At 49.4% G+C, this 22,789-nt stretch overlaps 1 protein-coding gene across 4 annotated transcripts in view; it reads left to right on the top strand.

Annotated features, from left to right (window-relative positions):
- GJC1 (gap junction protein gamma 1) overlaps positions 1-7,044 on the top strand; it is a 29,679-nt gene extending 22,635 nt beyond the window's left edge. For 3 of the 4 annotated variants that reach the window (XM_045835631.1, XM_045835630.1, XM_045835633.1), the window contains exons 2-3: positions 2,987-3,062; positions 4,736-7,044. In XM_045835631.1, the coding sequence (XP_045691587.1) occupies positions 4,756-5,946 (1,191 nt within the window). In that variant the 5' untranslated portion in view covers positions 2,987-3,062; positions 4,736-4,755 and the 3' untranslated portion in view covers positions 5,947-7,044. Of the gene's footprint in view, positions 1-2,542; positions 2,621-2,986; positions 3,063-4,735 lie in introns of those variants that run through there. The other variant, XM_045835632.1, reaches the window with a different exon arrangement.
- The last annotated feature ends 15,745 nt before the right edge of the window (positions 7,045-22,789 follow it).

Raw genomic sequence — 22,789 nt, 5'->3', positions numbered from 1 at the left:
AGAAATTGATATGACTATATAAAATAATAAAATCTGAAGACAATAAAATGAGGTGTTTATATTAAATGTCAAATGGTTAATGTCTGTATTAAGACTACATTTTGCAGATAAATGAGCAAAGGGATAGAACCTAGTCCACAGTGAGGGGGAAATATGGAGGATGTGTATCCTCTTGTATTAAAAACATAACAAATGGAACCCCGGCTGGTGTGGCTTAGTGGGTTGGGCGTGGTCCCACAGCCCATTTCGGTTCCTGGTCAGGGCACAGGCCTGCATTGTGGGCCGGGTACCTGGCTGGGGGCGTGTGAGAGGCGGTTGGTTGACCTGTGTTCCTCTTGCACATCGATGTTTCTCTTCCTCTCTCTCCCTCCCTTCCCCTCTCTCTAAAAAATAAATACCTCTTTTAAAAAAACATACAAATTGACATAATTCTGAAATACTAGTAGTATATCAAACTGCTGATGAGTTTGAAGTGAAATCGTAATAATATGTTGCCCGGCATTGTCAATTGCTAGGACCCTCTTAGAACGTCAGCTAACAGTACAACACAAGAGCCACGCAGGTTTGCATTTCTTGGACTTAATAATATCACTTAACTAGAATTTGTAGATAAATTCAGTCAAAGCTTAAAGGATATATTCAAGAAAATTTTAAGTATAAAAGTACACATAAGTTAGTTGGGGCGTTCCTAAATAGTGGGGTGTTTGGCATTCATTCCCCCATCTCTGGCCAGCACCTGGGATATGTTCCCATGTCATTTTCTGTTCATAGATGGAGTATGCAACTGGTTTCTAGTTTTTTTCATAAGAGCCATTTACAGGTTAATCGCACATTCTTCTCTCCCTGCTCTATTACCAAGTTTGTTTGGAAGCCAGAGAAAAATATGTCCTGAATCATAAGGCTTCTGATAGCAGAGTGCCAAAAAAAAAAAGTTTGGTGCATTAGTGGAGCAGGAACACAATGAGACCACACTTGGCAGTGACAAGTTCTGCTTAGAAATGTTAATTCCAGAACCCACCATTCTACTCAATTCCCCCCCACCCTCTTCTTTTCACTGTCCTGCCCCGCCCCCCCATTTTCCCCCACCATCCTGTTGGAAATACACTCTGTGGTGTGTAAACCATTCTCTCAATGCTTGCAAAGGGGAGAAAGAAGAGTGTGAAAGGAAAACCCACTGACTGACTGACTGCTCAGGAGAGAGAAGCAGTGGCGGCCATGCCGCTGAGTTTAGGAAGTCCATGGTTACCTTAGAAAGAAAGTTGTCCTCCCCCGTTTTATGCCGGCGCTGAGTTCCTGAACACATCCTTTGTGCCCCAGATACGGATGTAGGGTGCTGTGGCTCTCAGGAGTGCCCGGCCGTGGAGAATCCGGCTCTAGGGGTTAGCACTTTCCAGGCCTACAACGTAACTGGTACATGGTGTGTGCTTTCGGATGTGTTTAAATGGCTACTTTATGACGTCCATAAGCCTTGAAGGGCTTGTTGCCCATTTCTCCTCCCCACAAATGAGATGCTGGACCGTTGAGAAATTCTTGCATAGCAATAATTATTTTAAAAGATACCTGTGGTATGGATGGAAGTATAGAGATAGATGACTCTTCTAAGCAGGTGATGGTCGTACTTTCATGGCGCTCTGGAGCGAATCGAGTTGCAGGCTTGGGAAGTGCCGTAGATGTGGCCGGTGGGGCAAAGCTGAGTCTGAACTCACGAGTGTGAGAAGAAGGATGGAGTTTCGAAAGCCTGATTTACGATCACCATTTAATGGTTGCGTGTTACATACTTGTTTTGTGGTTTATAACGTGTGTGTAGTCAGTGAGTGGGGAGTGGGGAGCTCAGCCGGACAGCGGGGACTCAGATGGGAGCGGCTGAAGTCCTGTGGTGAAATTTGCGTGGTCAGGATGGTTTGTGAGTCTTGACACGTGATGTAGGTGCTGCACTTCTTTCTTTCTATTTTTTTTCCATTGGCCTTTTGAACATTGTTTTGGGTTTTTTCCTTCCCCTTACCCCACCCAAAATATTTTTACATTACTGTGAGCACATGACACTTAGGAATTGTTTAAATTTTATTCACTAAGTTAATAAATGAACAAAGTCGGCATCGAATGGTGGATCTTGGACATAGCTTTGCAAAGCTGGCAGACCTTGATAATGAGCAATAATTTGTCTTGGATTTTTTTTTTTTTTTAAGATTTTTTAAAAATTTATTTTTAGAGCGGGGAAGGGAGAGAAAAAGAGAGGGAAGAGAAACATCAGTGTGTGGTTGCCTCTCGAGCATCCCCTGCTGGAGATCTGGCCTGCAGCCCAGGCATGTGCCCTGACTGGGAATTGAACCGGTGACCCTTTGGTTCCTAGGCTGGCACTCAGTCCACTGGGCCACACCAGCCAGGGCTGAGTTTTGTTATTTTTTTTTTTTTTTAACTACAATACAGATGCAGCTGTTTTCTTTCTGTGAGCAGTTGAATATGTGAATCACCTCCTACCTCCGGTGGGACATGGGTGTCCCAGTGACTGAGAACCAGCTGTTGGGTGTTTTAGCTCAACAGCCTGCTCCTCGTTGGCCGCTCACTCCCCAGCGAGAAGTGTTGGCTGCTCCAGGGACAGAGCGGGAACAGAGCGCATGGGGTGAGCCCTTTCGCAAGGCCTTTGGTGACCCAGTTTAAATTTGTTGACATTTTTCCGCTTTGGCTTTTTCCTATAGATGCATGAGTTCATCTGCTTCGATTTTCATGAGTGACTCATCTTCCTGTCGTATTGTCTTAGACTACAATGTCTTAAGATTCTTTGGGTCTCTGCTGTGAAGTTCCTCCCGCCACATGTGTCAGGGGGAGAAGACAGTGATATTCAAGCTCAAGCCTGTTTCTGTCTCATGCTGATTGATTCCTGTGGTACACAGAAAACTTTGTTTCTTCCTGAAAATGACATGTTAGTGATCCATTGTTTTCTGTAGGAGGAAGCTTATGTTGTCTCTTTTCTTTTCCCCCTTTCCAGAGGGAATCTGGAAAAGTTGTAAGCAAGACATCATTTCTGTAAGAAAATTTTGGATAGCAGAAGTTCCGGACAACAGGTAAAGTGTGTTTAAACTTCTTCGATGGTGCTGATAACCGCCTACAATCTGCAGAAGCAAATTGGGAGAGAGGAGAAAAGCTGGGTGTATTTAATGTCACGGATAACATTAGGGATTTTTTAAAAGCTGCCTTATTTAGATGGTTTTTACCAGGATTCTGGACATAGTTCTGAGAACCTCAGAATAAAACTGTCCTTCAAAATGCTATTTTAAATGTATTTGCCTATTGATTGGATTTAGTGTCCTCACAGTTCAATTTGCAGATTTTTTTTAACATTCACTCTAAATGTAATACAGAATCTTTTAAATTATTATTTTGTTAATTGAGTGTTTTTAGAGAGAGAAAGGGGCGAGAAAGAGGCAGACATTAGTTTGTTGTTCCACTTATTTGTGTATTGATTGATTGATTCTTGTATGTGCCCTGACCAGGGATCAAACCTTCAGCCTTTGCATATTGGGATAATTCTCTAACCAACTGAGGTACCTGGCCAGGGTGCTTTTTTTTTTTTTTTTTTTTTAAGTCCTCACTTCAGGATATGTTTTTATTGATTTTTAGAGAGAGAAACAAAGTGAGAGAGAAACATCGATCAGTTGCCTCCTGTATACACCCTGCATGGGGATCGAACCCTTGACCTTTTGGTGTATGGGACAGTGCTCCAGCCAACTAAGCCACTTGGCCAGGGCCGTTTTTATTATTTTTAAACATTTATTTTTAGAGGGGTGGGAAGAAACATCAATGTGTGGTTGTTTCTCACACACTCCGAATTGAAGGCCTGGCCCGAAACCCAGGCGTGTGCCCTGACTGGGAATCGAATGGGCAGCCTTTTGGTTTGTGGGGCAACACCCCAATCCACTGAGCCACACCAGTCAGAACCTTTTTAATTATTTTTAATACTTTGTCACCAAGTCTAAAATTTAAGTTTCCTAATAAGGTACTTCTTCACAGTGGAGTCTAGCCTAAGTGTCTCCATTATGTGGTAGTCTTATCATAATTGGACTATTTACTTACTTTTTTTCCTTTTTCTTTCTTTCTTTCTTTTTTTTTTTTGAGATTTTAATTATTTTTAGAGTGGGAGGAAGGAAGAGTGAAAGAGGGAAGAAAAAATATCAGTGTGTGGTTGCCTTTTGTGCACCCCACACTGGGGACCTGTCCTGCAACCCAGGCTGTGCCCTGACTGGGAATTCCCAGGCATGCCCAGTCTGCCTGACTGGGAATCGAACCGGTGACCCTTTGGTTAGCAGGCCGGCACTCAATCCACTGAGCCACACCTGCCGAGGCTGGACCAAATATTTTCTTATTTTTTATCTGTATCTCACAAAGTTTTGAAGGCATTATCAAATAATTGTTGTGTAAAGAATCTAGTATACGGTGTCTGAAAAATATATCTAAAGTGATAGCTACAGTTTTACCTTTTAAACTAGGGAAGACATCAGAGCAAACTCGACTTTCTAATTTGGTCACCTAAACAAGTGCTAATGGACTGAGGTGAATTGTCCTACCCAAGGGTAGTAGAGTGAGACGCTACTTATTTTCACAATCATTCTAGCATGAGCCTTGAAGTTAGATTTCAAGCATGCAGAAAAAAAGTTCCTAGAGATATCAGTAAAACATTTCATTGTTAAAATCTTAATATTCGTTGATGTTTCCTTTGGTATTTTTCCATGTTTATCAGGGCGCGCCAGTTCCGGCACCATGAGCTGGAGCTTCCTGACTCGCCTGCTCGAGGAGATTCACAACCACTCCACGTTTGTGGGGAAGATCTGGCTCACTGTCCTGATCGTCTTCCGGATCGTCCTCACAGCCGTGGGCGGGGAGTCCATCTACTACGACGAGCAAAGCAAGTTCGTGTGCAACACGGAGCAGCCGGGCTGCGAGAATGTCTGCTACGACGCCTTCGCGCCTCTCTCCCACGTGCGCTTCTGGGTGTTCCAGATCATCCTGGTGGCGACCCCCTCGGTGATGTACCTGGGCTACGCCATTCATAAGATCGCCAAGATGGAGCATGGTGAAGCGGACAAGAAGGCGGCCCGGAGCAAACCCTACGCGATGCGTTGGAAGCAGCACCGGGCTCTGGAAGAGACAGAAGAGGACCACGAAGAGGATCCCATGATGTACCCGGAAATGGAGTTAGAAAGTGAGAAAGAAAATAAAGAGCAGAACCAGCCTAAACCCAAGCATGATGGCCGACGGCGAATCCGGGAGGACGGCCTCATGAAGATCTACGTGCTGCAGCTGCTGGCGAGGACCGTGTTTGAGGTGGGCTTTCTGATAGGGCAGTATTTTCTCTATGGCTTCCAAGTCCACCCGTCTTACGTGTGCAGCAGAGTCCCTTGCCCTCACAAGATAGACTGCTTTATCTCCAGACCCACTGAAAAGACCATCTTCCTTCTGATAATGTACGGTGTTACAGGCCTTTGCCTGTTGCTTAACATTTGGGAGATGCTTCATTTGGGATTTGGGACCATCCGAGACTCACTACACAGTAAAAGGAGGGAACTGGAAGACCCGGGTGTTTATAATTACCCTTTCACTTGGAATACGCCATCTGCTCCCCCTGGCTATAACATTGCTGTCAAACCGGATCAGATCCAGTACACCGAACTGTCCAACGCTAAGATCGCCTACAAGCAAAACAAAGCCAACATCGCCCAGGAACAACAGTACGGCAGCCATGAGGAGCAGCTCCCAGCGGACCTGGAGACTCTGCAGCGGGAGATCAGAATGGCTCAGGAACGCCTGGACCTAGCGATCCAGGCCTACAGCCACCAAAACAACCCCCACGTTGCCCGGGAAAAAAAAGCCAAAGCGGGGTCTAAAGCCGGGTCCAACAAAAGCAGCGCAAGTAGCAAATCAGGGAATGGGAAGACCTCCGTCTGGATTTAATCTTGGCTGGGCTTGAAACTTGTGCTTTTCATAGTTGATAGTAAGCAGCGGCTCACTGAATAATGACTTCCATTGAGTAAACATTTGGCTCCGGTCATCTTCAGGGATGCTGTTGGCTTGTGGCGCGAGCTCAGGGGACTCTGAAGGCAGGGCTGGGCCGGGGGAAAGAAGGGAAGCATAGTGCTCCTGGGCGCGTGTTCCAGGCGCGTTCCGGCAATAACACGGTGACAGAACTTCACCTCTGTGTCTTCCAGATCCGGAAAGGAACAGATATATTTAAATCATTCTTGTTGAACGGTTTTTGTATGTACAGTATTACGGTATTTTTTTTTTTTAGTATGAGAACTTTTTTTTGTACGTGTACATTGGACCACTGTAGTTATACCTTTTATATTAAAGGGGAAAAAAATCCCAAGGTAATGCCTATTAGGCCAGTGTTCTTACTTTGTTCAACAAATTCTACTCTGGGTTTCAAGTTTTAGCAGATGCTACACCTGATGGAAAGTGCCTCTTGTGTTGCAGGGATGGTTTCAAATACGTGAGGAGGAGAAACTCAGTTTCCAGTCTCAGAAAGTAAATCCACAGTAGGGGGTTGAGACCTTGCCTTCTTTACTTGAGGAATCTTTGCATCTCATTCATGTGCCCAGAGTTGTATCGGGTCTTTGAAAACCTGTTTGTATTTTCAAAGGAGACAAATTCTTCACTGAGGATTTCCTTTAAATATCAAGCATTGCCAGTACCTGTTTTGATGGTGTGTGTATAATTTAAGTGTTATAGCAATGTGGAGACCTTGTTTAGAATTATTAAGATTCCTCTATCACAAAGCAAAGCCACGCTTGGAAAATGAGCCGTGATGGGATGTTTAGTCGTGGACCTGCTTGATCTGCCTTAAATCTCTATCCGGAAGAAACCTGCATCTCTCTAGTTTCTTAAGAAACTGGCGATGGTATTTCCTTTATACGTTAATGTTAGAAATACAAACATTTCAGCCCTGGCTGGCATAGCTCAGTGGCTTGAGCGCAGGCTGCGAACCAAAGTGTCGCAGGTTCGATTCCCAGTCAGGCCACATACCTGGGTTGCAGACCACGGCCCCCAGCAACCGCCCATTGATGTTTCTCTCTGTCTCTCTTTCTTCCTCACTTCCCTCTCTAAAAAAATAAATAAATAAATAAAATCTTAAAAAAAAAAAAAAGAAAGAAAGAAATACAAACATTTCCTCGTAAGCTAAGAATGCCCAGAGCTTCTTGTGCTGCGTGTGGCAGAAGGCCTGAGTTCAAATTCCTTCTTTTTTATAATTGACTGTGGGATTGTTATAATTTTCATACTTCTGCCAATGTAGGTTTCTGCCTGGAAGACCAGTCAGACCAGGGATTTTTTTTCTATAAATAGACCTAAAGAGAATTTCAGTGTTTATTCCCCACAAATACATTAGTAAGCATATCTCTTTGTCAGTGACGAACATTAATGGTTCAATAACACTCACACTTTGCGATATTTTATTGCCTTTTTTAATCCTGTATTGTGTCGGAGAGCCCTGCCCTCCACGCTCACGTCGTTTGTCTTGCGGTTTATGAGCCGCTGCCGGGCAGAGCTTGGTAGGGGCCGAAGGGGCGGGGCTCCTGCCTCCCCAGGGAGCGCTCATTCTGGGCGTCCCACTCTTTCCCAGCGGGAACTATCTCAGGCCTCTTCTGACTTGGAAATTCCAAAAATACTATTTCCTTCTGTCTTGATTTTAAAGCACCAGTTGTCCATTATCTAGGAGAATCGTAGAACAGCACCTTTGTGGAGTTGTTTTTCTTTGTTTCTTTGTTGTTCTCCATTGTGTTTCTCTCACTCCCACCTTCAAACAAAAGAAACTCAGGAAAATTTAAGCTTATTTTTCTAGCCATGCATTTACCTTTATTTTGCTGCTGTTGCTGTTGCTTTTTTTTTTTTTTAAATCTGTAAATTTTGACCTAGAGAAGTTCCTCAGCATCTCTAAACATCTTCAGCAAAAAATAAGCTCAGATGAGACTGCCGGGGAAATTTTGGAAAGTTTGTATGTATCCTGCATAATTAATAGACATGCACTGTTTCCTTCAAACCAAATGTTGAATAAAGAAATTACATAATTCTAAGAATACAAGCAAGATTTTAAACATGTAAGCCTAGCTAAGCTAAAGAACTGCCTGTTAATTCTTACGTCACTATAGCTTCAAGCAGATTTGTTCATTGAGAGACAGAGAATTCACATACACTCACATCCATGTCGTCAGAGCCTGGAGGAGGCCAGCGTGGCTTTGCCTGCGGGAAGGTGGGGACTTGGGAGTGATGGAAAAGGAAGGAGTGCGGCAGAAATTCCAGGCAGACGCTCGGCGCCAGAAGCGTCCCCTCGGTTTCACACGCAGTGCCCCTGGTGTTCCGCCTCGGCGGGTTCTGATGCCAGTGTTGTCCTTGGTGTCCGGATGATTGTTCACCTTCTGAGAGTACGTGGAAAGATACCCTAAATCACGTCACAAGTGCACACACATTTAAAAATCTTATTCTCTCACTGAAGTTTTCACTGTGACATGGGTTTCGCAATTCTCACTGCTTTCTTAGTATATATTTCCTTCAGCCTTGGAACATGAGAGTCTGCCAGATTTTCACCTAATGACATCTGTGAGCCTATAGTAAGAAAATGGCCTTGTCAGCCCTGGCTGGTGTAGCTCAGTGGATTGAGCACCGGCCTGTGAACCAAAGGGTCACTGGTTTGATTCCCGGTTAGGGCACATGCCTGGGTTGCAGGCCGGGTCCCTAGTAGGGGGCATATGAGAGGCAACCACACATCAATGTTTCTGTCCCTCTCTATCTCTTCCCCTCTCTCTAAAAAGAAATAAAATATTTAAAAAAGAAAATGGCCTTGTCCGTGTCTAGCTTAACCCTTTGATTGGGTCTACATGGAATCTATAAAAATATTCCAGCTTTTGTTCTGGAACTGTCAGATACTTGGATAAAAAGCCTCCCAGCATTTTTTTTCCTATCAAAATCCTGTTCCTTTGAATTGCTGTGTAAGACAGACGTGCTCTGTCATGTGGCATTTACGTCTCTGACCAGAAGCTGAGTGTTGAGTTCTTCACATACTAGAACCAGGGTGCTGATACCGTGTTTATACACTTTAGTGCGCTGGTGGGTTTATTTAGCTGTGGTGTGTGCTCTGCTCCTCTTCCCTAAAATCTGTTATTCAGAGAGAGTTGTAAAATGAACAGACCTTTTTTTTTTTTTCCTTCAAATTTCAGGGGGAAATTAGAGAACATTTCCTCCTAAAGAAATGTACGTTTTGTGGCTTGGAGTTTGCTCAGTGACTTAGTTTTGCCTGTTTCATTATTTCATTTAAAACCACAAGTGTGTTGCTTCATTCGAAGTCAGCTTTTCTGGGGATTTTCCTTGATGAATCATTTCTGTCTATAGATCATTTTGATAAAAATGAACTTTGCCTTCTAAAATGTTTCTGAATATCAGAACTCCTACATGTCGTTTAGAAGGACACCTGTATCTTTAAAGGGGGAAAAAAAAACATCATTAGGTACCTTAATTCTGTCATTTCTTCTTGGTATGAAGTTAGGCAGTTTACTTTTCCAAGTCTCGGGAGCCACTTACCTCTCAGGAGTGGTACGAAGCAGTGAGACCAGGCCCGTGGTAAAAGGTATTAAAAGACGAACTACTGCTGGTCATTTGTCTTCAGCTCGGAGCTTCAGAAAACAAAGTTGGAAGAACTGTGATGGTTGGTAGCGAAGTGTCCTTCAGTGCTCGTGGTCACAGGGGTCCGTGATGGTTCAGAGCAACCTGCTTGCTCTGAGCGGTTTGTACCGAGAAGGGAATTAAATGTTACTCCTATTAGCCATACCTGTGCTTTATCCTTAAGCTTATGAATATCTGTCTCTGTGTTTTCTGTCTGATCTAAGGAACAGGACACTTCTAAAAATAACATACAGTTCAAGATAACTTTTGGCCAGCCAGCATTCAGTAAAAGGCAAATATGTTATACTTGAACTTAATTCAAGAAATGCCTTTTTCTAAAGGGAATCTTTCCTGGCTGAAGAAAATTACCTGAAGTCAAAGATAAACCATTGCTGTTCATTTTAATAGAAAGGTCCCAGTATTAGATTAATTTTGTCTTTATAAAATCATGTAGCCCTGGCTGGTGTGGCTCAGTAGATTGAGCATCGGCCTGCGAATCAAAGGGTCGCCGGTTCGATTCCCAGTCAGGGCACATGCCTGGGTTGCAGGCCAGGTCTCCAGTGCGGGGTGTGCAAGAGGCAACCACACATTGATGTTTTTCTCCCTCTCTCTTCCTCCCTTCCCTTCTGTCTAAAAATAAAATCTTAAAAAAATAAAATCATGTAATCGCATGAAGAGCTTTAACACCTGAAAATAATAAAGTCCTTCACCTATACTGTTTAGAGTTTGGAAACAAAATTGCAACTCACCTACAGATCATGAATCTGGAACGGTTCACAGTCACCATCAGATATTAGAATCATTAAGTTGAATTACATGTTTGTCACTCATTCTGGCCACACATCATGGAGCATTTAGAAGATTTTATATGTTGTCACCAGTGCAGTTGTGGTTTTGAGTGATGATGTCGGATCGGTTTGGGTTTTGTGTGATCCATAGCATTCCAAAATCCAGGAGTTCAGACAGAAGAAAGTCCTACCCCTGTGTAAAATTTCTGCAGAAATTACAGCAGTAAGAGTTCTGCGTTTCAGTGTGGGCTTGCTGGATCAACAAAAACACTTGGCTACATGCTTTTGAGATTGGAAGTTCTTTCTCTTTATTGTACTCGTTATGTTTTCTTTAAATCTCTTACAGAAGTCTCTGCCTCGGGTGCTAAGTGTTACACGTGGTTAGGATATTGATACTGAAAAACTTAGCTGGGCCTTCCAACTTTTTAAGGTAATTTAAATGTAAAATTCAACTATTAACCAGCAATCAATCTAATACCTGGTGTACAGTTTGGGTGTTGTATGAGCAGCTAAGGGTTACCCCTTCCAGTGCCAAAGATCCCTCGTTGCTACTTTTGTCTGTACAGTTGATGTTGAACTCTGTGGCTGGAGACAGACCCTGTGCTCAGGGCTTTGTCTCCAGAAAGATTTCTGTCAGTTCCAAATGTTTTGTCAGTTCCAAATACAGTTTAGAAGATTCATCTGTGGTCTGTGCATCTTTTCCCAAGCTTGAAAACTCCGTTGCCAGGAAATGTCACATTGAGGATATTACCCTATTGTTTGTCTAAAATGGTACCCAAGACCTTAGTGGTTTACCCAGAAATCCTGAAACAAAACCCTGTTCCTGTACGTTCATTCACCTGGAAGTTGATGTCACTGCAAATGTGTGAGCAGGAAAACTGAGAGGTTTGAGGTTGAGATGCCTTTTTTTTTTTTTGTAAGGTTTTATTTATTTTTAGAGAGTGAGGAAGGGAGGGACAAAGAAAGAGGGAGAGAAACATGGATCCGTTGCCTCTCCAATGCCCCCAACCAGGCACCTGGCCCACAACCCAGAAATGCACCCTGACTGGGAATCGAACCAGTGATCTTTCGGTTTTACAGGCCAGCCGTCCATCCACTGAGCCACACCAGCCAGGGCAAGATGCCTTTTTGTCACAGCTGGATTAGAATTCTGGGGTTGCTGCAGCCCCGTGGGTCGGTGTATTTATGGCATCCTGATCTGGGGAGGGTAGGTGGCCTTGCGCGGGAGGAGGGGGAGTCTGAGGCCTAAGCACAGAAACAGGTAACACACCTGGGTCTGGCTCCCTTTGGTTCTCGAGAGGAGTGCCTTCCGGGAGGGGTGCTCCCCACTGCCATAGGCCAGTCTCGGTCACTCTCCTCTACCTTCTGAGCAAAGACAGGTGTGGGAAAGGGTCGCATTTACTGCAACAGTACCCTCTGTTCCCCCAGGCCGGAACAGCGGACTGAAGGTCACGCAGAGGGCCCACCCTCAGCAGCACAGCTCGGGTGCTAAGCCGGGTAGCCAGCCATATTTGGTAGTAAACCGAGCTGCTTGAAAGCTGTGGGAGCAGTTATGTCACTGCTAGTTCTAAAAGTGCGCTTTTGGTCAGATTTACCATCAAAACAGGGATTATTAATACCTCGAATAGGTGTTGGCATCAAAGATAAAATGTTTTCTTTGCTACATAGAATTTAAAACAGTACTTCTACGTTTTCATGGCTTACGTTACTAGACAGTACAGGGTCTGCCTGCCTCGGTTAGACCGGAAGCCTGTTGCACTGAGGTGGGGGGGGCAGAACAGGAGGTTGAAGCGGAGCTCAGAGCAGAGTCCAGGTGTGCGCAGCCATTGCTCAGTGGCTCAGTCCAGCGTCCTCTGCTCTGAGATGAGGGTGCAGGTGCACCTGTTCGTGCGGCTTTCCCGTGGAGGGCGAGGTGGGTCTCTGCTGGGTGGGCCTCGCTGGTCCCACAGCATTTTCTCTGAAGGAGACCGTTGGACCCCCAGTGTAAGGAACAGCAGGGAGTGCCCATCACATTGTAGGTTCACTGGGCCCATCTCAGGCCTACACAGTCAGAGCTAACGAGTTCTGTAGGTGATTTTTAAAAAGGTTTTTATTATAATTTACATGCAGTGAAATGCACCCTTTTTTAGTGTCTAGTTGAGTAACTAACCATCACCGGAAGGTAGCGAGTAAGCGTACCACCCAAATGTTCTCTCTCGGTCATTCTTCCGTATGCTAAGGTTTGGGAATCACAGGAAACGTGAGCTGGAGTAAAAGGCAGGGAGGTGGTGATTTCCTGTGTTTCCAGGAGGGCTAGACTGACGTGGCCCAGGGATGTCACCCTCTCTGCTGGCTCAGGATGACTGGCGGCTGCCTGGAGTCACCAGGACTTCGGGAGGGTCAGGACGCCCGGTTTATGACTGAGACTGAGCCCATGCAAAAGGAACCACACACCTTGTACGTGAACATGTCCGTGTCATTCCTTAGAAATGTCTCGTTTGAGGAACTGGGAAGTGACTCAGAATCGGGAAAAGAGATGATGACATGGTGACAAAGTTGGCTGTCAGCTGGTCTTCTCTCCTGCCCTCTCAGTCCCTGAGGAAGTGGCTCCGCATTTCCTTGCCCTGCCCTTGACACGCTGTCAGAGAAGAGGAAGCCCACTGCCGGCGCCCCGAGGAAGAGCTGACCGGGTTTCTCCTGCACCCGGGGCCGCAATGTCTCCCCCAGCACCCTGTCTGCTCCGCCCGCGGCCCCGCGCAGAGGGCACGGGCTGGCCGGCAGCCTGCAGCTCCGGGCACAGCGGAACCGAGCGACTGTTCATCACCGGTTCTCGAGCATAACCAGTGACCTGAATGGGACCTGACCGTGGGGAAAACTGACACAGAGCTGGGTAGCTCTCTCTGGTTTTATTTTTAGTGTGTGTAGTCCTGTGGAAGTGAAAATGTATCTTTCCACTGGGGACATTGAAGAACACTGACAGGGAGCTCCTTTGGCCTGTCCTCCCCCCGCCCCCCCTTTTTTTTGAAGCCTGCTGCAGCTCCGCTGTCTGCCCAGCAGGCAGAGACCCGTTAGACCTGGCCCCAGGTGCTGCTGAGAGTGGTGACAGGCTGTGACCTCAGAGTGGTCTGCACGGGGATTGGGCTCCTTAAGACGCTTTTAATGGCAAAAAGCCCTGGGGACAGGGTAAGTGCCGATTGCCAGTGGATTGCTTACTTCATGTTCAGAGAGGGAAATGATCGAGCAAGGGTCTGCAGCGCTGGAGCCCGTGATGGTTTAGACCTGCTTGTGACTGTGCCCTTCCATTCCAGTAGTGTGCTTCTGGGGCTTGTTGATTTAAAAGACAGTGTGGCACTGGCTGGCGTAGCTCAGTGGATTGAGCGCGGGCTGCGGACCAAAGTGTCGCAGGTTCAATTCCCAGTCAGGCCACATACCTGGGTTGCAGACCACGGCCCCCAGCAACCGCACATTGATGTTTCTCTCTCTCTCTATCTCCCTCCCTTCCCTCTCTAAAAATAAATAAATAAAATCTTAAAAAAAAAAAAGTGTGGGGTGGGGACTTACTGCCCTTAGGCAGCGAGTGGCCATTTGAGCCAGCCCTTCTGAGGAGGGGGCTGAGATCCTGGGGAATTGCAGGGAGAAGAAAGGGTAGATGCAAGCTAAGGGTATGCGTCAGGGCGGGGTTGGGGGCTGTTTCTGTGCGGTGAGTCGGGGGGAGGTGAGAAATGCAGCAGCACAGCTAGGCACTGCTGGAGGAGGCTGTGAACAGGTCCACCTAGGCTGGCCTAGAATAGATGTCCTGGGCAGGGGCCCACGGCCCTTGACTTGGGGTTGCCAGATAAGACACAGGCCGCCTGATTAAACTGGAATGCCAGGGAATACTTGTTATATATTGCATGGAACATACTGATGGTTTGAAAATGTGTTGTTTATCCAAAACTCAAATTTAACTGAGCCTCCTGCACTTGTATTTGCTAGCATCGGCAACCCTACCCGGTTGTTTATTTTAGCAAATAAACAGTTGGTTCAGCTCGGACCTGTGTTTGGAGGCCTCGTCACAGAGGAGGGAAGAGGCTTCAGTCAGTTACTAGGGAAACGATGAGCAGAAACTACATGCAGGGTCTCTGTGTTGCTGCAGGAAGAGTAAGAAGTCGTGCAAGGAGGAACGCTTTTCAGCCTTCCCTGTCTGTGGCAGTTCTCTGGTTCTATAATTTCATCAGTAGCAATTTAATAGCCCTGCCAGCCCAAACTCAGGTGAGCAGCCAAACTACTTTATAAAAATCTTATTAATCTATCAGTTCCACTTCTGGGTATGTATCCAAAATGACCCAATGCAGAATCTCACAGAGGTGTTTCCACACCCGTGTTTATTACAGCATAGGGAATACACCGTAGCCAAGAAGTGGAAGCGACTCACCTATGAGGGCAGGTGAGTGGATAAAGAAGATAGATTACATACATACAGTGGACTGGATTCGGCCTTACGAAGAAAGGCCTGTCCCAGGGACGAGTCTGGAGGACATTGCACTAAATGAAACAGGCCAGTCACAAAAGGACAAAGGCTGCAGGGTTCCACTTACACACGATATTTACCGTCATGAAAAATCAAAGAATGGAGAGTGGAATGGTGATTGCTGGGAGTTAGGGAAATGAGTTGTTGATAAGTTGTTGATGTAGAGTTTCCATTTTGCAAGATGGAAAAGTTCTGGAAATCTGTAATATAAATGTGAAGATAGCACTATTGAACTGAACACCTAAACATCATTAAGAGGGTAAGTTTTGTTTTTTTAGCACAATTAAAAATGAATAAACTTACTAAAACAAAATAAAGAATTTTTGTCAATACTAAAGGATATTAAAAAGTGAAAATCCTCATATTATTTCCATTCATCAGAGGTAATCACTGTTTAACATTTCTTTTCAGAAATATTTATGTACATACAAGCATATCGATGTCTGCTTTTGCTTAGCAAAGCATTTATGTAACAGAATTACAGCTATCTTTAGTAACAGCAGGCTGCAGGACCCCAAATCCAAAATCAGAGGCACCAAAAGGAGAGAACTTACTTAAACTTAATTGTTCTCGAGGGAACACAGAGGTTTGATGGGAATGCCTACTGAGAGTGCACATGCAATAACTTTCCATGAGCACAGCTGATGCATTATAACACAGACCACAAACAATGAAATGTAAGTGCTCTAAAGCTTTTTCTAAGTTCTTAACTTTACGGGGCCTAGTTTATAGGCAACAAACGTGCCCTTTTTCAGGGCGCAAGTCAATGACTGGTGCCTCTTTGTAAACACAGTTACCACTGCCTGCTGGTTTGTTGGGGGTTTTTTTGGCCTATTTTATTTTAATGACTTTTTTCTGGTTATAAAGGTATTATTACGTGCTCCTTATAAAAAACCTGGATAACTCAGAAAATAGCAAACAAACTACATCAACAATTGCCCGGTCCCTAGAAAGTCAATGTTACCGTTGTCTCTCCTTTAAAAGCACACATGCATGTATCCATCTTTAAACCCAGGAAGGTAGGCAGGCAGGAAATAAAAATGGTCTGCAACTTCCACACTTAGATAATTCTCGTTGATATTTAAGAAAGTAATACACATGCACATCTTAAGAACTAAAACCACCGATATATCTTAAGTGGATAAAAAGTAAATACCCCTTCCCAACAGTTTTTCTCCCCAACTGTTTTTCACTTACTGCATCTTGGGGTGGTCTTCCTGCCACCACTTTCGCTTCGTAATGACCACTTAAGCAGACGGCACAGCTGTGGATGCCTTCAGTTTCACACTTCCGGCTGCCGGTAACACGGTGGCCTCGCCACGGCCCCATGTTCTCGAGAGAACAAGAGAGCTCGCTGCACAGAAGCGAATCTGCCCCACGTACCAAAAGGAAAAGACCATGCAGATGCTTAATGGTGGGTCTTAGGCAGTCTCGCCTTGGTGGTCATATCTAGCATTTTCATGTAATAAATGCTCTGAACAAGGATTGACATGTAGTTTTGGCGTCTTCCTAAAAACTGCGTTAAATCTAGCTTTCAAAGAATATTCTCAGATTTAATATCTATACATTTAAGCCAAATCATGGCAAGAGGAAGGCCAATGAAATACGCATTCCCAATGAGGTCTGATCAAAGCGCAGTTTTGTTCCCGTAGAAACAAGGTTTCCTCGCTGGGGAAGGCGCTGGGCTCCCGCCGTGCAGGGCATGGCATACGGGCTGTCCTCCCGGTGTCTGGGCGTCGTGATTTAGGAGGAACGTGGGTAGGCTCGGGCGCCTCCAAGGGGAATGGTTTATGAGGGCCCGTGCAGCCGAGCAAGCGAAGACTCGCTCTGAGAAATAGCAGTGGTTGTCACACACCTGCTCTAGGACTTGTCGGGAGGCGGGGCTTGGTTACGGTTTTAAGTTTTCTGATGGATCTGTTGCTTTTTGAGCTAGTGTGGTTCCCATGATTGTAGGCATTTCCACAGAAGCCACATGGACTGGGGGCTTTGCAGGAAGAACCAAGTGAGAAGTGGATACTTTCTTAGGACCATCTCTTGGATTCTGCAGTCTCTTCTGGGTAAACAGGGGTCTGGTCTCCACCCGCTTTCAGCAACACTGATCATCAGGACTGTCTCTTTACCTCTTATTCTTTCGTAAGTGCCCGGGGTTCTGGGCAAGTATTTCAGTAAGTAAACACTATAAATAGTTGACATTTATGAAATACTCTGAAAAGGGAAGAACCCATAAAAGTCCTTTGAAGGGTGGCTGGCTCTCGTGTCGGGAGCAGCGGGCCTGTTCTGCCTCCGAGCTCTGCCCTCCCCTCTCTGGGCCGCGGGACCGGCGGTGCGTGGGCGCCCTCACCCGTGTTCGGTGGTTAGGGCGCGGTGGATGGTCCCGCACAAAGGTTCTACGGAAAGGCTCCGCAGAAGATGCAAACCCATAGAAAGCAAGACCTCAGGTGACATCTAGTTGCAGAAAAGACCTTTACATATAAGTGGCAGATGAGTGTTAGAAGCAACGTAGTTCAAGGAGACGCGTCCTGTGAGGCTGGCTTTCCTTACCGGTGAAGGCGCTGGTTATGGCCCTGGCGCATTTGGCGAGCGTGAGGATCGTCCGCGCTGCTGGTTTTGGTCCGTGCCGGGCCGTGGGAAGCTCGCCTTGCCTAGGGGCCCTGCGTCCCATGGCCTCAGAGGCCGAGGTGCCTCCCTGGGCGCCGGAAGCGTGACGTGTCCGTTCCTTCCTTCCTGCCGGGCCGCGGGACGGAAGTTCGGCGGTGGCGCAGGCCGCGGGGTGTGTCCCCCAATGAAGCTTCCGCGCCCACACCCAGCATATCACTCCGATTCCGGCTCATCCTCAGGCACTCGGAACAGCTGTGGGCCAGTCTGGATCTTCAGGTGCGGTTTTCACGTTCCATTTCATTCCTCCTAGTGCAGCACACACCCGTTCAGCCTGCGTGAGTCGCTGGCTGGCACTGCCACTGTCCCTTCAACAAACATGTATGAAGCACCACGAACGTCGCAGGCGCCAGACGACTGGCTGGGACATGACCCTGGAAAAGGCAGCCTCGGCCCCCTTTCCCCGTGCTGCCGCAGCCTATGGGGCTGGAGAGTCCTCCGGCCTGGCTCTCTGAAACAAAGCGACAGAAATGGAGACCTGGAGGGTGTTGGCCAGATAAAGTGAGGGGTGAACTCGTAAGTGGGCGGGAGGTCCAAGGACGAGAGCCTTCAAGGGACTGGAGGACTTTCCCAAGGTTGGGACCAAAAAGGGAAGATGGGCCTGGAGTGACCCGGAGGCGCAAGTGGGGGTCAGACTGGTGAGCCAGAGCTCCAGGCTTGAGGGGGGACTGGACAGGAGCCCCCGGAGGAGCGGGGCTGACCAGGAACCAGGGGATGGGGAGGAAAAGCAGGTGGCTTTGGAGGGGGCGATCCCAGGCGTTTGCTCCAAGAACGGGATGCGTGATGGATGGGATGCAGTGGAGGGAGCAGCTATTCTACCAAGAAAGGTGGCTATAAAGACGTGTGGGCTGCTGGCCAGAGGGTGGTGTTTGTTTTTGTGTTTAAGGCTGGAAAGGCCTTGGGTTACGGGAAGGCAAAGGTAGCGGGGGAGGGGACTGGTGAGTGGCAGGACGATGTCCTCAGAAGGTGGACAGGGTCGGGAGGAGGACCCAAGAGCACGGTGAGAATGAAGGCCGGGCCCAGTGTGGCCTTAACAGTAGAGTTTCAGACTGCGTGTGACGTCGGAGGGGAGGGGTGTCTGGGTGTCTGGGTGAAGGCAGACTTAAATGGCAGGAGCAGGAGGCACGCCCACCAGGTAGATGCAGGTGGCAGGTGCGCCTGCACCGTTGCTATGAGCAACGGGGTTGCTGTGAGTTAGGGTTGGAGACTAGGATTTTGTAATGACATCAGTCTGGGCGACCCTGGGAGTCTCTCTCTCTCCCTAAGGCGGGCCCTGCCTCCCACTACCCCACTCCTGGGCTTAAATCCTCCACCGAGGAATGACCCTCAGATTAGAGGTGACCGGGGCCTCGTGACGAAACGAAGTTCCCTGGGATGAACTCCCGACAGTCTGTCCTCAGTGGAGGAGATGCGGGGATACGTTCCCGGCAGTGGCCTCTGGAGTGACGGTGGCATCTTGTTTTCAGAGGCAGCCAGGGTCAGGCTCGACCCGGGGGGCAGTTACAGGGTCAGGCTGGAGAAAGGCAGACAGTGAGTTTATTTTTAAACCCAAGTGGGCACTACAGCTGCCAGGGAGAAGCAGACGGTTCCTGAGGAGAATAGAGATTGGCAGCTGGTTAGACACTTGTCAGGGCGGCTGTAGGCTGCCAAGTGGGCAGGGGTTCAGGTGGCTGGAAGCCAGGACTGTGCACGAGGGGCCGGGGCGGGGGTGGGGCAGTTACGACTTTGGAGCCCAACCGAAGCTTTGCCCAAGAAGTCAGCGGGGCCCTGGCTGGGCAGCTCAGTTGATTAGAGTGCCATCTCAACACCTTAAGGTTGTGGGTTCTATCCCCGGTCAAAGCACATGCAGAAAGCAGTGAATGCATAAATGAATGGAACAACAAATTGATGTCTCTCTCTCAAGTTAATAAAAAAAAAAAAAAAAAGGGAAGGCAGTGGGGACTCCACAGTGGAGCCCAGCGGCCCGGGCTGTCCCTGAGATGGCACGGAGCCAGTGAGTATCCTGGACACTGCTGCCCTTGTCCCTCCCCCCAGGGATGGGTCTCTGTGCACAGTCAGACAGACCGCATGAAGAGCTTTGCACAGAGAGCAAAGGGCGGCCAAGCGCGGCGATGTGTCAGCATGCCAGGGGTGGACTGAGGGCACCGTGTCCCCTTATAAACAGCGGACCCAGGACGCAGAGTGGGATCGGGTGGAAGGCTCTCGCCAGGGCTCTGCACAGGGGATGTCATTACCCACGACTCTGTGGGCCCGTCGACCTCACGAAGCCGGGAGATGCTTCCCTCCCAAAGGTCCAGGTGGCCGTGGGCCCTTGGAGCACCTCTGCCCTTCCCGAGGACCGCCAGTGCACGTTCCCGGAGTCGCCTCCAAGACTGGCCTCCAGGCTGGAACCACATCTTAGGACCCTCAAGGACACGATGGCGATAGCTTGAGTCACAATGCTCACTGACGTGTAGCCGTTAGCGTTGTGACTGCCAAAGCCATCCTAGCTCCTCGCTGACCTTCCAGAAACGTGCACGCAGATCCCCTCTGCCTTTAGCGAGTCTTGTCTGCTGCCGCCCATCCAAGTGCTTTTTGCTGTAGTTTGTTTCCTTTCTTCTGCCCCGTTTCCGTTTCTCGGGTTTAAGTGTTGCCACTTAACAGCATCGTTGCCGTCTTGACCTCGCTCTCCGATACGGCAGCCACCGGCCGCACGTGGCCGTGGGCACTTGAAATGCGGTCCTGGCCGTGGAGGACATGGCCGTGACCCCGGAGCTCCCAGCGGCTCACTCTCCCCAGCGCCTTGCCCGCCGCTGCTATTTCTTGCTCCTGGTATCTCCTCCCCACCCTTCCGCCCCTCATTCCCTGTCCTCACCTCTCTCATTGTCTCCCCTGGAGCTAGCAGGACTCCCAGAGCCACACGGCCCCAGGCCCAAAGTGGTCTGGAGGAAAAGATAAGACCGGTACATGTCTGTCTGCTCCTGGACAGTGCCACCACCCCAGCCCCTCTGTGACCCTGCTCTGCCCGGCCAGGGAGAGGCCATGCCCGGTCAGACGGCGCGTGCTGAGCTGGGGGGCAGGGCGCCCCTGTGGGACAGCCTGCCTCTCTGCACCCAGCAGACACCTGGGGGTGTGGCAGAGAAAGAAAGGACACGGAGAAGGCTTCGCTGCCCTCCGCGTGAGAGGGCTGGGGTTGGACTGGGGGACCTCTGGGAGGGAACCCTTTTCCCTTGTGTGTGTCGGGGTGCCAGGTGGGGCGGCGTGGTTGGGAGGGGCTTCTGGTTGGTGCCAGCCTCCAGGACCAGCCTCTGGGGACTTGAAGGGCAGTGACAGATTTGGCTTTTCAGTGCATTTCTGCCACTGGAGTAAGGCCACTAAGGGAGTGAGGACGGCGAGGCCCCCTTGGAGGCCACTCCAAGAGGTGGAGGTATGCCTGGCGCGGTCCCGGGCCTGAGCGCCGGGCCTGCCTTCGCTGCGGGGCGCTCTCAAGTCCGCCGTGAGCGTGTGCTGAGCGTGGAGAGTGCCGGAGCAGCCCCTGGGCCTGCGGGCGCCAGGACGCCTGCAGCGGGCCTGTCCCCACTCGGGCAGTGGGGCGCACGGCCGGAGCTGGGTGTGCCGTGGCGGGAGAGGCCCGAGGAACTCGCGTGGACTCGGACTTCCCTTTGGAAGGACCCTGTCCTGATGATGGTCACTGTGGTGTCACACCCAGCAGTCTCGGTGGGGCCAGGTTCTGCAAGTGACAGGGAAGCTGTGGTGGCCTTGAGGTTCAGGACCAGTGGAGCTGATCCACGGCCACTGGGCAGTGACTCCCTGTGGGCGGCCCTCCGTGAACCCAGGAGTTCCCAGCCAGCCCTAGAAGGCGCTTCCGTGCTGGGGGTGGAAAGGAGTCCTGAGGTCAGCTGGGGCTCCAGTGCTGTCCCCCGACACAGCCTGGCCCTGCAGGGCAGCAGTGACCAGTGACGCTGGCTGCCCATCGTCACACCTGGCAGGGTCCTGCCTCAACGACTGGGGAGCCGGCCTGGCCTGGCCGGTCCTGCCCTGCGGTGACCTGGACGTGGCAGGGGGCTGGGCTTCTGCCCACCTCAGCACCACGCACATTGCTATTTCCAATGTCTACTGTGTAAAACTCAAAAGTAAGCTTGTCAGCCACTCAGAAAAATCTAAATAAGAATCATACCTATCTGGCTCAGACAGGGCCCCAGGGGGTGGGGGGAGCTCTCAGCCTCGCAGGGGCCGCAGCAGGCAGCCGAGGTGGTGGGGCGAGAACAAACTCCCTGGGGCCCAAGAGCGCTCTGCCCTGAGGACCAGGTTTGGGGGTTTAGGTGAGCACAGGCCTCTCCCGCTTCAGCCATAAAAGGGAAGTGGAGTTTCCTGCCTTGGGTTAGAGGCTTTCCAATGCGCTCCCCCTCCCTCTGCTCTGCTTTGAACCTGGAGGGCAGTGATCTTCGTTAGGAGAGCGGAGGCAGCAGAAGAGCCAGACCCTCCACCCAGCCCGTGTCTGTTTCCTGGCTCCCAGTGGAAAACTCCACCCTGCCTCCCAGCCCCCCAGCCCCCAGGGGCTCACTTCCTGCCTTCAGGGCCCACCCTCCCCCCCCCCCCCCGCCCGTCATCACCCATCACCACGCACCTTCCAGGGCCAGGGAGGACAGGGAAGGGTCCCCCCGCCCTATCACAGTGCGGCCACTGACACAAAGGAGAGACACAGGCTGGCGTGAGCCCCCAGACTTGATCTTTAATTGGTGTTCTGTCCCTGCCTCCCCACCCCGAGCCTTGATGACATATATACAGGATGCAATATGGAGCCAGTTCTAGGCCCAGGCCGGTGCAGCCTCCAGTCACCCCCGGGCACTGCCAGGGTCTGGGCAGGAGGACGCGGGTGGCTGGGAGCCGCGTGGCCTGGTCACACGACGTCGTAGGTTCTCCATACCCCACCCCACCCCACCCCACGTGCGCACACACAGCCACGTCCGTGTGTGCAGGGGTGTTCACACTTGTGCAGAGGCGTGGATCCAAATGCTTGTGCCAGACGCGTCGCCACCTGTGCGCACGTGTGCACCCTCAGAGGGTGCCTTAAGGTATCACAGCGATAGTTCAAAACCCAGCCCTCGCCCTCCCGCCCCTGCCCCTGCCCCAGTTCGGGGTGCTGGTGGAGCAGGGCAGGCCAGAGGGGTACTCCACCCACCCCCTCGCTAGGGCAGTGCCAGCTGAAGCTCAGTCCTGAGGACCCCACTGT

Source organism: Phyllostomus hastatus, unplaced genomic scaffold (genome assembly GCF_019186645.2).
Source record: "Phyllostomus hastatus isolate PE091 unplaced genomic scaffold, TTU_PhHast_1.1 phas_contig_210, whole genome shotgun sequence".
In the NCBI taxonomy this organism is placed as follows: domain Eukaryota; kingdom Metazoa; phylum Chordata; class Mammalia; order Chiroptera; family Phyllostomidae; genus Phyllostomus; species Phyllostomus hastatus.
Note: the sequence above shows the minus strand (reverse complement) of the source record. Positions and strands in the feature narration are given on the sequence as shown.